Here is a 12,453-nt window from a genome sequence, read left to right as displayed (position 1 = left end):
ACATAAAACAGGAACACACAATTTCCGTAAACAATCCATTTTTCATTGCCATTCAGGAAAGATCGTCCACGTTCAAAAAGATCTCATAGTCCTTCTTGGGCTGAACAGAGGTTTACTGAAGCCACTTCTTGCCTATATTTGCACTCACTCTCCTCTTAGTTATTGGTTAACTCTCAACTAGCTACAACATGTAGCACAAAAGGACATCACTGAAATCAGCCTGGCATCTCAAAGAGCTTCAGGTCATCATGGTTCTGCAGCTGTTTCGCAAATTCCACATCACTCAATATAACATATTCCACTGCTTTCTAATCTACTGCAACTCGAAGACACAAAGGTGTGCCCCAAGCTCCTTACAACTATGTCTCCAAAGTCTAAAAAAATCTCTGACAGACAGATCTCCTCCTTCTGTTTAATATCCATCTTCACATCAACCATGAACACAAAAAAAATCAGAATGGCCAGAGGCTGCCACATAATGACAGAGGAATGGATAAGTTATTAAAGCTGCTGCTCAGTAATCAAATGCAGCACAATCCACTAAAATCATACATGGAAGAGCATACTGTCACAATGTGCATCATACAATCCCAACATTTTCTGTAAAAGGATTCCTGGAGTGGGAATTGCTACAGATACACACTTGTTATGGACCTTTGAACATTTACAGAGCACAAGGACCAGAGCCAGTGCCAATCTCATATCTTGCATTGTGTTGTGTGATGCCCAGAAAACATGACATATGAGCAGTGGCTACATTATTAACATCTGAGATAGATTATGCTCAGATTCCCCTGTCCCCAGCAAACCAAGTTCAATTGCGATACATTGCAATCTAAGCATCTGACATATGGCTGGAACTGAAAAAAACACCTGGGGACTCATCCATAACTTACCTTAAGGTTTTGAGCTCCACTATATGTGCAGATTATGCAGGTGAGCAGGAACCTTTGGAGGATTAGATAAATTTGGTCTATTAACCTCTTTGACACGAGCCAGTGTCTGGTAATATCAAATGATACTGGGACTCGGTATATTATGTATCAGCGGAATGATAGCATGAGGAAGAGTACAGTACCTCCCTATAGGGGGAACACGTTTTGCTTTCTCAAGTCTCTGTGAAGGAAAATAGAATACGTGTTTGCCAAATTAGGCATGGAGTATTTTGCTGTCAATAAAGTTGGAGTGGAATCCTGTGCTCTCACTGGCAATGAGCTTGAAGACAGGAAGGGCATTACTTGGAATGGTTAACCTTTCTGCCCCATCATCAATTGAGGCCTTGAATGGTCAATTAATGACCACTGAAGGGTCTCATCCCACCCTTAATCCAGATGTTGGCCAGCATATTGCCATGAAGTGTGCATACCAAGTAAAACTGTGGTCAGCTGTGGGGGTGGGGGAGTCCCTCAATGAAAGACACAGTGCCTGATCGAGGGGCTGGACATCGGGAAGGGGGGGGGGTGGTGCCTGCTGAGAGCTACCCCTTACCCTTGCTGTTGACCTCATGCCCTCCTCTTTCCACTTTATAACTTACCTGTGACCTGGCTGCATCTGAGACTTTGTTATCTATCCTTCCAGCAGCAATGCAGCCTCCCTAGTTGCACTGCTGAGCACAAGAACTGACCTCTGATTGGCCGGCAGCCCTCAGCAGGCGAGACTTCCTGTATAGAGGTCTTGATTCCAGGGTAAAGCCCACCACTGCCTGATTGGTGTGTGCATTGGCAAGGAAAAGAGACAGTGGGGACTCTCCCTAGCTCTCCAGCCAGCAGATGAAAGCCTGGATGCCTCAACAAGATTCCACCCTTGGATTATATTTAAATTAATTTAAGTTTATTTTTTAAATCTAGTCATGTATAACGTTACAGTGGATTTTGCAAATTGCTTTTGATTATTCTCATATTATTAAATGTCCAACTATTTCCAAAGAAAAATGAGGAGCATCATTCAATTCACTTCATGGTCTTGGAGGGAGTCAAGTGTAAATTTACTAAAATGATACCTAGACTCTAATGGATAGTGATGAAGAGAGATTTAACTAACTAGGGTTGTAGTCCCTTAAATTGAGGAGGTTAAGAGATGATCAGATCAAAGTTTTCAGGATATTAAGGGAAACAGATAAGGTAGATTAGGGGAAATTACTTCCACTAGTTGGGGAGTATAGAATTAGACATCATACTTGAAAAAATTAAAGCCAGATCTTCTAGGTGTGAAATTAGGAAGCGTTCCTTCATGCAAAGTGTCGCTGAAGTTTGGAACTCTCTACCATAAATGGCATTATGCTAGCACAACTGTTAATTTTAAAACTGTGAGTTGTATATTAAAGGTTGGTGTAAAAGTGGAGTGGGCCATGGATTAGTTGTAATCTCATTTCATGGTGGAACAAGATTAACTAGCTAAATGGCTTGCCCCTATTCATAGAAACTCATAGCAACCCAACAGTACAGAAAGAGGCCATTCGGCCCATCGAGTCTGCACCAACCACAATCCCACCCAGGCCCTACCCCCATATCCCTACATATTTGCCCACTAATCCCTCTTACCTATGCATCTCAGGACACTAAAGGCAATTTTTAGCATGGCCAATCAACCTAACCCACACATCTTTGGACTGTGGGAGGAAACCGGAGCAATCAGACACGAGGAGAATGTGCAAACTCCACACAGACAGTGACCCCAGCCAGGAATCGAACCCAGGTCCCTGGAGCTTGTGAAGCAGCAGTGCTAACCACTGTGCTACCGTGCCGCCCTATTCCTATCCATCTCTCCATTGAAACTTATTCCCTCACCAATACAGCGTCGAATCAGCTCTTGATTGATTCCAGAGATCTTGCTGTCATTCCTGGTATAGATCACCCTTTGCTTGAACAGGAGCTTCCTGACATCAACTCTGAACCAGCCTCTGATGCCCCAAAAACCTACAGTCTTAGTTTGAAATAATGCCCTGAGTTAACTATTTTTATATCGTGCTTTTTATATATCTTTAAAATTGCCTTTCATTTATTTTCTTTCAAGACTAGAGAACTGCGTTTTTCTAATCTTCCGACAGGAGATGTCAGCCTCCTTGGCCCTACCGTGCACTACTTCCATCCTATGGTTCGAAGCTCCAAACTGAACGCGATTCTCAAGGTGCTGCCTTACTAGAGCGTCATACAGTTCAATGTGACAATCTCGGATTCACACTGTTGATTTTTGAGACATTGCCCTGTTGATTGTCGTATGTTGAGTCTACTGTCGCTTTCAATCTTTTAAACTTCTCGTTAAGCTAGTCCAACACGATTCATTCAAATTATGAATGCCCTCCACTTCCTTCTTTGGCCACGAAACACCTTGCACTTACTTACGCGTATTACATCTGTCATTGTTCTGCTGAATTGCTAATTTTATCTAAACCCTTCTGCCTCATCAGCCTCGACCGATGCTGTTTCCTCCAGTTTAGCGTCATCTGTGGAACTCACTAGCTAGCATTGCATTTCTGTATCCAGGTGGTTCGTGTAGAATAGAAACCGTAATGATCAAGCAATGATCCCCAAAGCTGTCCACTGTACAATCCATATTGCTCCACTAACTAGATCTGTTGGTTTCTCTCTTTCAATCAATTCCCTAGTTTTACCTTCAGGCTTGTACAACAGATTTTCATGCTGAAGTTACATTGAAGGCTTTCTGGCTCTAGAGCCACATCACATGCTTTCCGATGTACACTTGAGTTATCACTTCCTCAGTAATATCAAGAAGGCACAGGGAATAAAAATATCATGCTGTTGTATTATGTCATTTTGAATATGATAATTGGTAAAGTAGTTGTGTAAGAAAATCAAGTGGTTAGAAACAGGAATTTAACAAAGAACCTTGAGGCATTCACACCTGCATCATCATGCTTTGAAGGAGGAGTGATGATTATTTAAAATATATAAAGGAGAGTTTTGTCTTGTTTTTCTAACTACGGATAATGGGGAAATGATCAGATTCCTCTTATCCGTTAAATGCTAGGAGCCTTAAGATATGTCTAAATAATGTTTTATGACATATTTAATCAGAAAAAGACTATGATGTAATGATTGAGAAAATGGGATGATAGATGCACAACTTGTCCTGAAGGATATAGGCAATGTTGTTTTAGTGCTTGGTAGGGAAAATGTAATTAACTTGAATTTTGGTGAGAAGCTTGTTTTCAATAATAATTATAGTGTTTGATTTTTTTTAATTTGTCTGTTATACATTCAATATGTTCACATTCCAATTCATCACTGTGCTCTTGGATTAGATGCCATTATGATGAAAATGAGGAGCAATGTAACTCCTCTCACTCCCGAAAATAAAAGGATTGCTAAATTCCATCCTATGATGATGGTACTTTTTCATATCTATAAAAGCTACCATTTTTCTCTCTCTGTTTTTATAATCTAAAAACTGCCTTTCTTGTAGCTATCCAAAATATATTTTGGTTCAAAACATGAAGAAATGATATGAGTCACCATATCAGTTAAAGTTGAAGGCATTTTCCAAAGCTTAAATACAAAAGTCTACCAGCCCAAGTGAAAATAATATATGCACCATTAGTTTGAGTGTCTCTGTTGGTGATTTATATGTGTTCCAGATTGATTGTGCACTAGGGGGAGAAAAGAACTTTCAAAGAAAGCAATATTGCACTGCACTGCTGTGCACTGTCGGCTTGGGTAGTCAGCCTAATGCCACCTTGAACAATGTGTGTAAGCTACAACTGAAGAAACAACAACCATTGCATTTCCAATCAAACCACCTCAATCTTATTATCTGGACAAATCCACGCAATTTCAACAATCAGAAAATATCTGCGCATCTTAAAATACAAAATGATTGTGAAAATGCATATTAGCTCAGCACCCTTTTAGTTACCAGATTTGATCATGCAAATTTAAACTATTAAAGTACCTGTGTGTGTGGGAGGACAGGAATTTTCCTGTTAAAACCCATTTTCACCCTGTATATTTGACACAGTGGCATCAAAATATAAGACCGAGTGTTCAAAAACTATCCAAAGGTTATCTATAATGGATTTAGCAATAGATCACATCAAACTTTTTTACCCTCATAGGTTTGGCTGTAAGTAATTGTGCAATGGATTCAAACCCCAAACAAGAAATGAGATCTAGAATTCCAGTTTAAAGTTTTAATAAAACACTTTTAAACTGGTTCTACATCAATAATGTTTGTGAAGAGTGTTTAACTTGGTTAATGGAATTGTGCATATGTCATGTCATTCTGTTTGCTTGGGAGATATCTAGATATTAATACCTAATTATTTCATTCATTTTCCATTTCTTCAGATATAATTGAAAAATCAGAAACTGAAACATATCTTCTTCTGTTACTACTTTCTATTCAAGACAAGTGGCTGTCATTCTTACCTTGCGCCCTGCCTCATTATTGTGCAGGTTCATAAGTGTCCTGGCATTTTGTTTGATTTCTCTTGCATCTACAAACACTTTGGAGAATCCAATTCCATATCTGATGTCCGCAGAGCAGCCTCCCCATTTCCAGCCTTCCTCCTGGTTGTAGTGGCCCTGTTTCTCTTTGTCACAGCCACAGTCACTCAGGTTTCCCTGGGTGCATGCAGCAGTAATGGCATGAGCTACTCCAGCAGCAATAATAGCGTAAGTGAAAGCTGCTTCTCTGCTTCCTGTAATCAAGGTATTGGGACACAATATTAGTTTGCTTAATAGCACCTCATGTTTAACTTAAAAAAATAGAACATTTGATATAACTGTACATAAATTTAAATCTCAGCAAATATAAACTCATAAAGTTCACTTGTTTCAGGTCAAATCCAAAGTGAGGGGAAGAATACTGTGCCTGACTTCTAAACAATTTATCAAATAACAGAATGAAACCTGAGGGTAATACTAACAACACAGAAATGGTTGCAAGAAACCTCAGGTCAATGTCAAAAGGCAGAAAACACATAAGGTTGTGTTCACTGAACATTATGCCAGTCTATAAGTTTATACTATCAGATAGAAGACTCCCTGGGGCAATCGATTATCCTCAACCATTTTGCAGTGGAAGATAGTTAATGATATTGAATGTGACTTTTTTTCTGACGGTTCTTTTTTGATCGCCTTCCAAAGTGGTTTTTCACATATCCCACAACATATTTTCCTTCGACCTCAATTAGAAAGCACATAATTGCTGTACGACTTAACAAAACAAATGGATCTCACGTTCTCACATTTGGGAAACGGTTGCAATTATGCTCTGTATGTACCTTAGCAATCGGCAGTGTTCACGCCCTTTTATTTCTGGATAAAGTTGAAAGGTGACAATTTTCAACAATAAGGAAGTCAGCCAGGGATGAGGGTGAGCCGTACAGGCCATGTCAGGGGGGAACTGGATAGTTATAAACTTAAAAAGGTTCTCCCCAGAGCTATAACCACGGCAGTAAATATTCCGCGATGGCACTGTGTGGATTATTGGCGGTACCTTTTCCCCAATTGTGTGCATTCGAAATGAAATTTGCCTCTAGACTATCGCGTTAAGGGATCTGCAGTTCTAGAATTTGCTGCCATGTCCCCTGAATGAGTACCACTGAGATCCAAGCGTCAGATCAAGTCCAAGATGGGATGCAATGCCTCACCTTGCCAGCTTGGATCTTGTCTGTCTCCCCTGTGGAGACCGTGAATTGGATTCAAGCAGATTTTGAATTTGGTTTTTGGAGCAAGCAAGAAATGGATTTGGGTTTGTCCGGTCCATTCTGAACATTGGCTTTGTAACTTTAAGGATGGTAAAGTGGAGTGGACGCAATAGATGGCAGAACCCTTAGAGAAACGAGATATGCTTTCCTAAAAAAAAATCCACCTTTTATTCGACGGAGTTTAAGAAACAGAAGATAATCATATAGACTGACTCAGAGTGGGCATGTGATTTAGCAGGCAGGTAATTGGCTCTGTATAGTGGGTTCAGAGCATTGCTTTGTTTATAGCGAAAGTTACACCTTGAGTTCTTTGAAGTCAAACTTGATAAAATGCTCACCACATTACGCGCGTCTAAAAGTCAATAATCACCTAGAGTTTCAAAGGATAGTCAGGTATTATGTAGAGTTGGCGGGCGATCAACTTTGACAATGATTTTAACAAAACTGCCCACGCTGCAAAGACTGATAGCATGTGTGTGCTGTAACTAGGAGACCAGTCGGTGTTGCTGATTCACAGCCAGGGGTGGGAGAGGCACTACTGTTCTTCCCATGAATTCAGTTCAAGTGAATGCAGAAGACAGGGGTCGTCAAAAGATTTTTTTAAAATCTACCTGTGGAAGGACTTTTTGATTGTTTGGTTTTGGAGAGTCAACCCCAAACACACACACCTCAATAAGAGATTTGAGCTACTTCCAAAAACACGACTTGAAAACACATGTAGGTTTATTCTTATTAAAAAATGGTCTGTCAATTCTTCTGGTGAGCCAGGTCGATATTAATTATGGGGGGGGGGGGGGGGGGGCAGTCACACAAATAGCCGCTTGTTCAGAATGGCAACCTGTTATTTCAATCAAAATTCGACTCGTCTATCTCGACAATTGACAAGACTTGTTCCAGAGAGGGACTTGTTTGGATTGGGTGATTCAATGTGAAATTAAACATGAACACTATAGATTTTCTTGGGTGCGAAGGGTGGTGGGAGGGGATTGTTGCCCCTGTATTGGACACAAAGTTCCCTGCTATATAGATATATCTCGATATCTTAAATGGTGACAGATTACACCAGGACAGCGGAGTTTGTATTTCTCCAACACATACCAACTCTGAGTTCCTTGCCAAAGACTGTTCTTTCGCCGAGTGCGGAGCAGTTCCAGCGACCGTATCGGAACTGGAATTGACACTCGTTGATGCCCATCTGAGCCCCTTCTCCAATGACGATGATGGCATCGGGGCGACTCTGACAGATTGCCCGCTGCCGAGGTGCCAAGCCCGGTATCTTACTGCAGATAATGTTCACTCCCAGCGCCACCACCGAGGAGAATCCGCTGTAGCAAATATAGGCGGACATTGAGAGAGAGAGAGAGAGAAAGAGAGCAAACACGATAACTAATCATTAACCCTAAACATGTAATTCACTGCATAAATACAGTCGAGTCATTTTAAAATCACTGATGAGTGTTCCCTGATAAGATTCTTGTTTTAAATGATCTCGTCATTTTCATAGGTTCAGACATATCCGGTGAGGCATTTAGTCCACCTATAATTCTTATGAAATAAGTTGTACTTTGATCGACCTCAATCAACAATTGAGTAGACGTAGCCGGGCTTTTCACGATCTTCTATCTGTAGAGTTTTATTTTGAACTCCTGGGTCTGCCCAGCTGAGGTAGATACAGAAAAGCTAAAGACTTGGGAGTCAGGATCTCTGTCAAGTGCAGGAGCCTTCATTCATCTTGGAGAGGTGTACACGTTGTCCCGGGAACCCCGCCGCAACATTACAGGAGAATATAGGAAATGAATGGCAAGTTTTAAATTCATTCACGGGACGTGGGCGTCGCTGGCTAGAGCAGCATTTACTGCCTATCTTTACTTGCCCTTGGGGAACTGATGGTGAGCTGCCTTCTCGAACCGCTGCAGGTGTAGGTACACCCACGATGCTGCTAGGCAGGGAGTTCCAGGATTTTGACCCAGTGACAGTGAAGGAACAGGGATACATTTCCAAGTGTGTGACTTGGAGGGGGGAACTTGCAGGCGGTGCGGTTCCCAGATATCTGCTACCCTTGTCTTTCTGGCTGGTAGTGTGGTAGTGGGTTTAGTAGTGTGGTAGTGGGTTTGGTAGTGTGGTAGTGGGTTTGGTAGTGTGGTAGTGAGTTTGGTCGTGTGGTAGTGGGTTTAGTAGTGTGGTAGTGAGTTTGGTAGTGTGGTAGTGGTTTTGGTAGTGTGGTAGTCGGTTTAGTAGTGTGGTAGTGGGTTTGGTAGTGTGGTAGTGGGTTGGTAGTGGGTTTGGTAGTGTGGTAGTGGGTTGGTAGTGTGGTAGTGGGCTGGTAGTGTAGTAGTGGGTTTGGTAGTGTGGTAGTGGGTTTGGTAGTGTGGTAATGGGTTTGGTAGTGTGGTAATGGGTTTGGTAGTGTGGTAGTGGGTTTGGAAGGTGCTGTCTTGGTGGAATCCAGCAATGCATCTTGTAGATGGTACACACTGCTGCCACTTTGTCTGTGGGGGAGGGAGTGAGTGTTTGTGGATAGGGGTAGCAATCAAGCGGGTAGCAAGGCAAACCTTTCCACTGTAGTGTTAAATAGTAAAGAACAACAAGCAAACGATGTATATCAGCGAATACTGAACAATCTCACATCAATCAGAACATGCAACCTGCTTGGGAACTACTAGGGTTCATCAATTCGGCTGCACTGTGATATGAACCGGTTAAAATAAACCTCTCCGCCTATCAATATGGTAACGGATATACAGCAAAACGTGTTAAACTCATTCAGTGGACTGATAATCTGGGACTGATATTGGTCCAATCGCGACAATATTCCCACGGCAGCACTTTAGTTTCATGCATTTTCCTATCTCTGATTAACCACCCTCCGGGTCTTCATTTGGCGCGTTTACCCGATTTCTACATGTCTCTTTGAAGGGAGTTGTACTAAAAGAGATGAAGTGAAACAGAGCGAAAGGGGAGGGGGAGTGTGTGTGGGGGGGGGGAGGAAATCGGGGTTAATTCTGCACGGTAGTGCTATCCCAGCTGTATTTAGCGGTCGTTCTATAGAGCGCGATTGTGCAAATCAGAATTATCCTATTGTGTTAATTGTTCGCTCCGAGTCTCCATATCAAACTGTGTGAGACCGAGGAGAGAGAGACAGCCCATCGCCAACAAAAAGAGGAACAGCGTTCCCTCCTCTTTCTGCATATAACACCCTTAATCTTTTTCAGGAGAGCTAAACAGAGCGACCATCCCTCAGCAGCCTGTTTCACATTCACTAGAGAGAGAAAAAAAATGTCTGATTTATAAACTTGTGACTGGTGAGTGTTGGGTCGAAGTTGGAGTTACAGGTTCCGCGGTATATGGTGCATTTTTGAGTCCGGGCTGCGGACATGTAAAAAAAAACTTTTTAAAAAGAATCATTTTGTTCTCCAGCCCATGTTACAAAAACAGTTCTCTTTTTTGTTTCTAAAGGTAAGCGCTAAATTTTAGTGTGTGATTTGCTTTGCACGCTTACTGACTCATTCATTAGAGGAATAAACCTTTTAAGAACGTGTGTGTGTGTGTGTGTTAGGCAAACGCAACTCGAGTTTTTTTTAGGGTTTAACCACACCAGCAAACTTGTGTTATCACAGACACACACACAAAAAAAACACACAATCATACCGTCAAAACTTGCAATGAAAAAAGAGAAGAAGCAAAAAACACTGACACGTCTAGACACCGCAATCTTTCCCCGAAACCTTTACTTACCCTATTTTCAGATACACGATTCCCACGCAGAGGAAGATGTGAAACAGCCAGCGCCTGGTTTTCCTGTTCATGATCTTGAGAAGTTTTTGGGAGGGTTGGATGCTATCCTTTATTCCTTCTTGGTTAATCAGAGTCCCCCGGCAAGGGACAGTCCAAGGTACTTGGGGGAGGCAAAAAAAACTGACCCTTGTGATCTCAGCTTAACTGTGCACCCAAATTAAAACAAAACAGCCTGTATTGTAAATCCCAGCGGAGAATCGATATCCTGCACTCTCCTGCTTGCGGGGTGGGTGGGAGGGGGGGGGGAGCTTTTTCTCTTTTTACAGATTATCCATCATCTGTATGCGTGTCACACGTATGGAGATTGCTAGTGGGAGGCTGGGATCGAGATCACACAGGGTCTCAGGCAATCGCCACAATGAGACGCCGGATCTTCTCTCCAGGTTCTATATATCTATCTAATCTATTTGGGCGTGTACGTTGGGAAAGCGCAGCAGACCCACAAAATACCTTTGGAGTGCACACACACACACACACACCTTATTTTCCGGGGAAGGGTGGGTGGGTGGTTGGGGGGGGGGGCGGGGGGGGGGGGGGGAGAGGAGAGACGGTGTATTAGCTGGGGGAGTGTGTGTGTGTGTGTGTGTGTGGGGAGGGGGGGCGGTGGGTGGTTGCTAACGAAGAACGTGCTGAATTATGTGTGGATGATCCAACAAGTTGCCAATTTCAAATCGTGAATGAGTGCAGAGCCCATTGAATTTGATCGGGACGGGGCTGGCGAGGATTGGAAATGATTTGGGACGTTAATGTTGACTCTTTGTTTTTGATCATTGCGAGCTGATCTGTACACTGAGACATTTTCACTCCCGATTCTCTTTCTCTCTGTATCACGGGTAGAATTGCAAGTTCTTATCAAGCGCTGCCCATGTTGTGTTGCGCCTGTTTTATCGATACTTGATCGGTTTATTCCACCGCCCCCCCCCCCACGCCTACCCCCCTACCCCCAAATGAGCACTTGGCATATTAGATAGTGAGGTGCCTGCCACAAGATATCCTGCCAATGAGAGATTTTACAAAGCAAAGGCTTTCTCATGCTGTGTCTGATAGAAAGGGAACTGAGGCACTTTTGTGAGTGTACCCCCTGTCGCGCCGCCCTCTGACTGTCTAACTCGTTCAGTACTTCCCATTTGTTACATCTTTTTTACAAAAAAGTCTTCTGACTCCCCCCCCCCCCAAGACTCGCCTCACATTTTAGATTGATAAATTGCACCCCGCACCACCCCCCACCAACCAGATTACTGTCACCCCAACTCTTTCGAAAGCCTTTCTCAGACTAAACAGGGTGATTGCTGGTTCCACATTGCAGACTGGATGTGAAACTGTCAGTGAAGCACACTCCAGCCTAGATGGTGTGAGACCTGCACCTTCAGAGAATTCAGATTGCTGGCCAGTCATTCATCTAAATCTGAGCTGTTTAATAACGCTGATCAGGTTCGTGAGAAACAGAGAGAGAAAACATGCCCCCCTCTCCCCCCCCCCGCCACACACATACACACACACAGACACACACACACACTTATTCTCTTTAATAATTAAGAAATTTGACTATCGAACTGGTAAAATTTAAATTGTTTAAAAGTTTATTTATTACTGTCACAAGTAGCCTTACGTTAACAATGCAATGAAGTTACTGTGAAAATCTCCTAGTCGCCACACTCCAGCGCCTGTTCGGGTACACTGAGGGAGAATTTAGCACCGCTAAATGCACCTAACCAGGACTGTGGGAGAAAACTGGAACACACGGAGGAAACCCACGCAGACATGGGGAGAACGTGCAAACCTCATACAGACAGTGACCCAAGCCAGGAATAGAACCCGGGTCCCTCGTGCTGTGAGGCAGCAGTGCTAACCACTGTGCAGCCATGTACGATTACAAGATGTATTTTCCGAAAAAATGTGAACATTTATTGTAGTTAAGTATAATGACTTCAAATCAATAGAAGAGTGATAAAAAAACTTTAAATGATGTTTCAGTGTATACCATATAAACA

The 12,453-nt window shown here is 42.6% G+C and overlaps 1 protein-coding gene across 1 annotated transcript in view; it reads right to left on the bottom strand.

Annotated features, from left to right (window-relative positions):
* Positions 1-11,104, bottom strand: part of wnt7ab (wingless-type MMTV integration site family, member 7Ab) — a 28,082-nt gene extending 16,978 nt beyond the window's left edge. Inside the window, exons 1-3 of the mRNA XM_078209663.1 lie at positions 10,403-11,104; positions 7,766-7,992; positions 5,385-5,656 (exon numbers count right to left, since the gene is read on the bottom strand). Coding sequence (XP_078065789.1) covers positions 5,385-5,656; positions 7,766-7,992; positions 10,403-10,473 — 570 coding nt within the window. The 5' untranslated portion in view covers positions 10,474-11,104. The remainder of the gene's footprint in view (positions 1-5,384; positions 5,657-7,765; positions 7,993-10,402) is intronic.
* Positions 11,105-12,453: the final 1,349 nt, after the last annotated feature.

Source organism: Mustelus asterias, chromosome 3, assembly GCF_964213995.1.
Source record: "Mustelus asterias chromosome 3, sMusAst1.hap1.1, whole genome shotgun sequence".
NCBI classification, from domain to species: Eukaryota; Metazoa; Chordata; class Chondrichthyes; order Carcharhiniformes; family Triakidae; genus Mustelus; species Mustelus asterias.
Note: the sequence above shows the minus strand (reverse complement) of the source record. Positions and strands in the feature narration are given on the sequence as shown.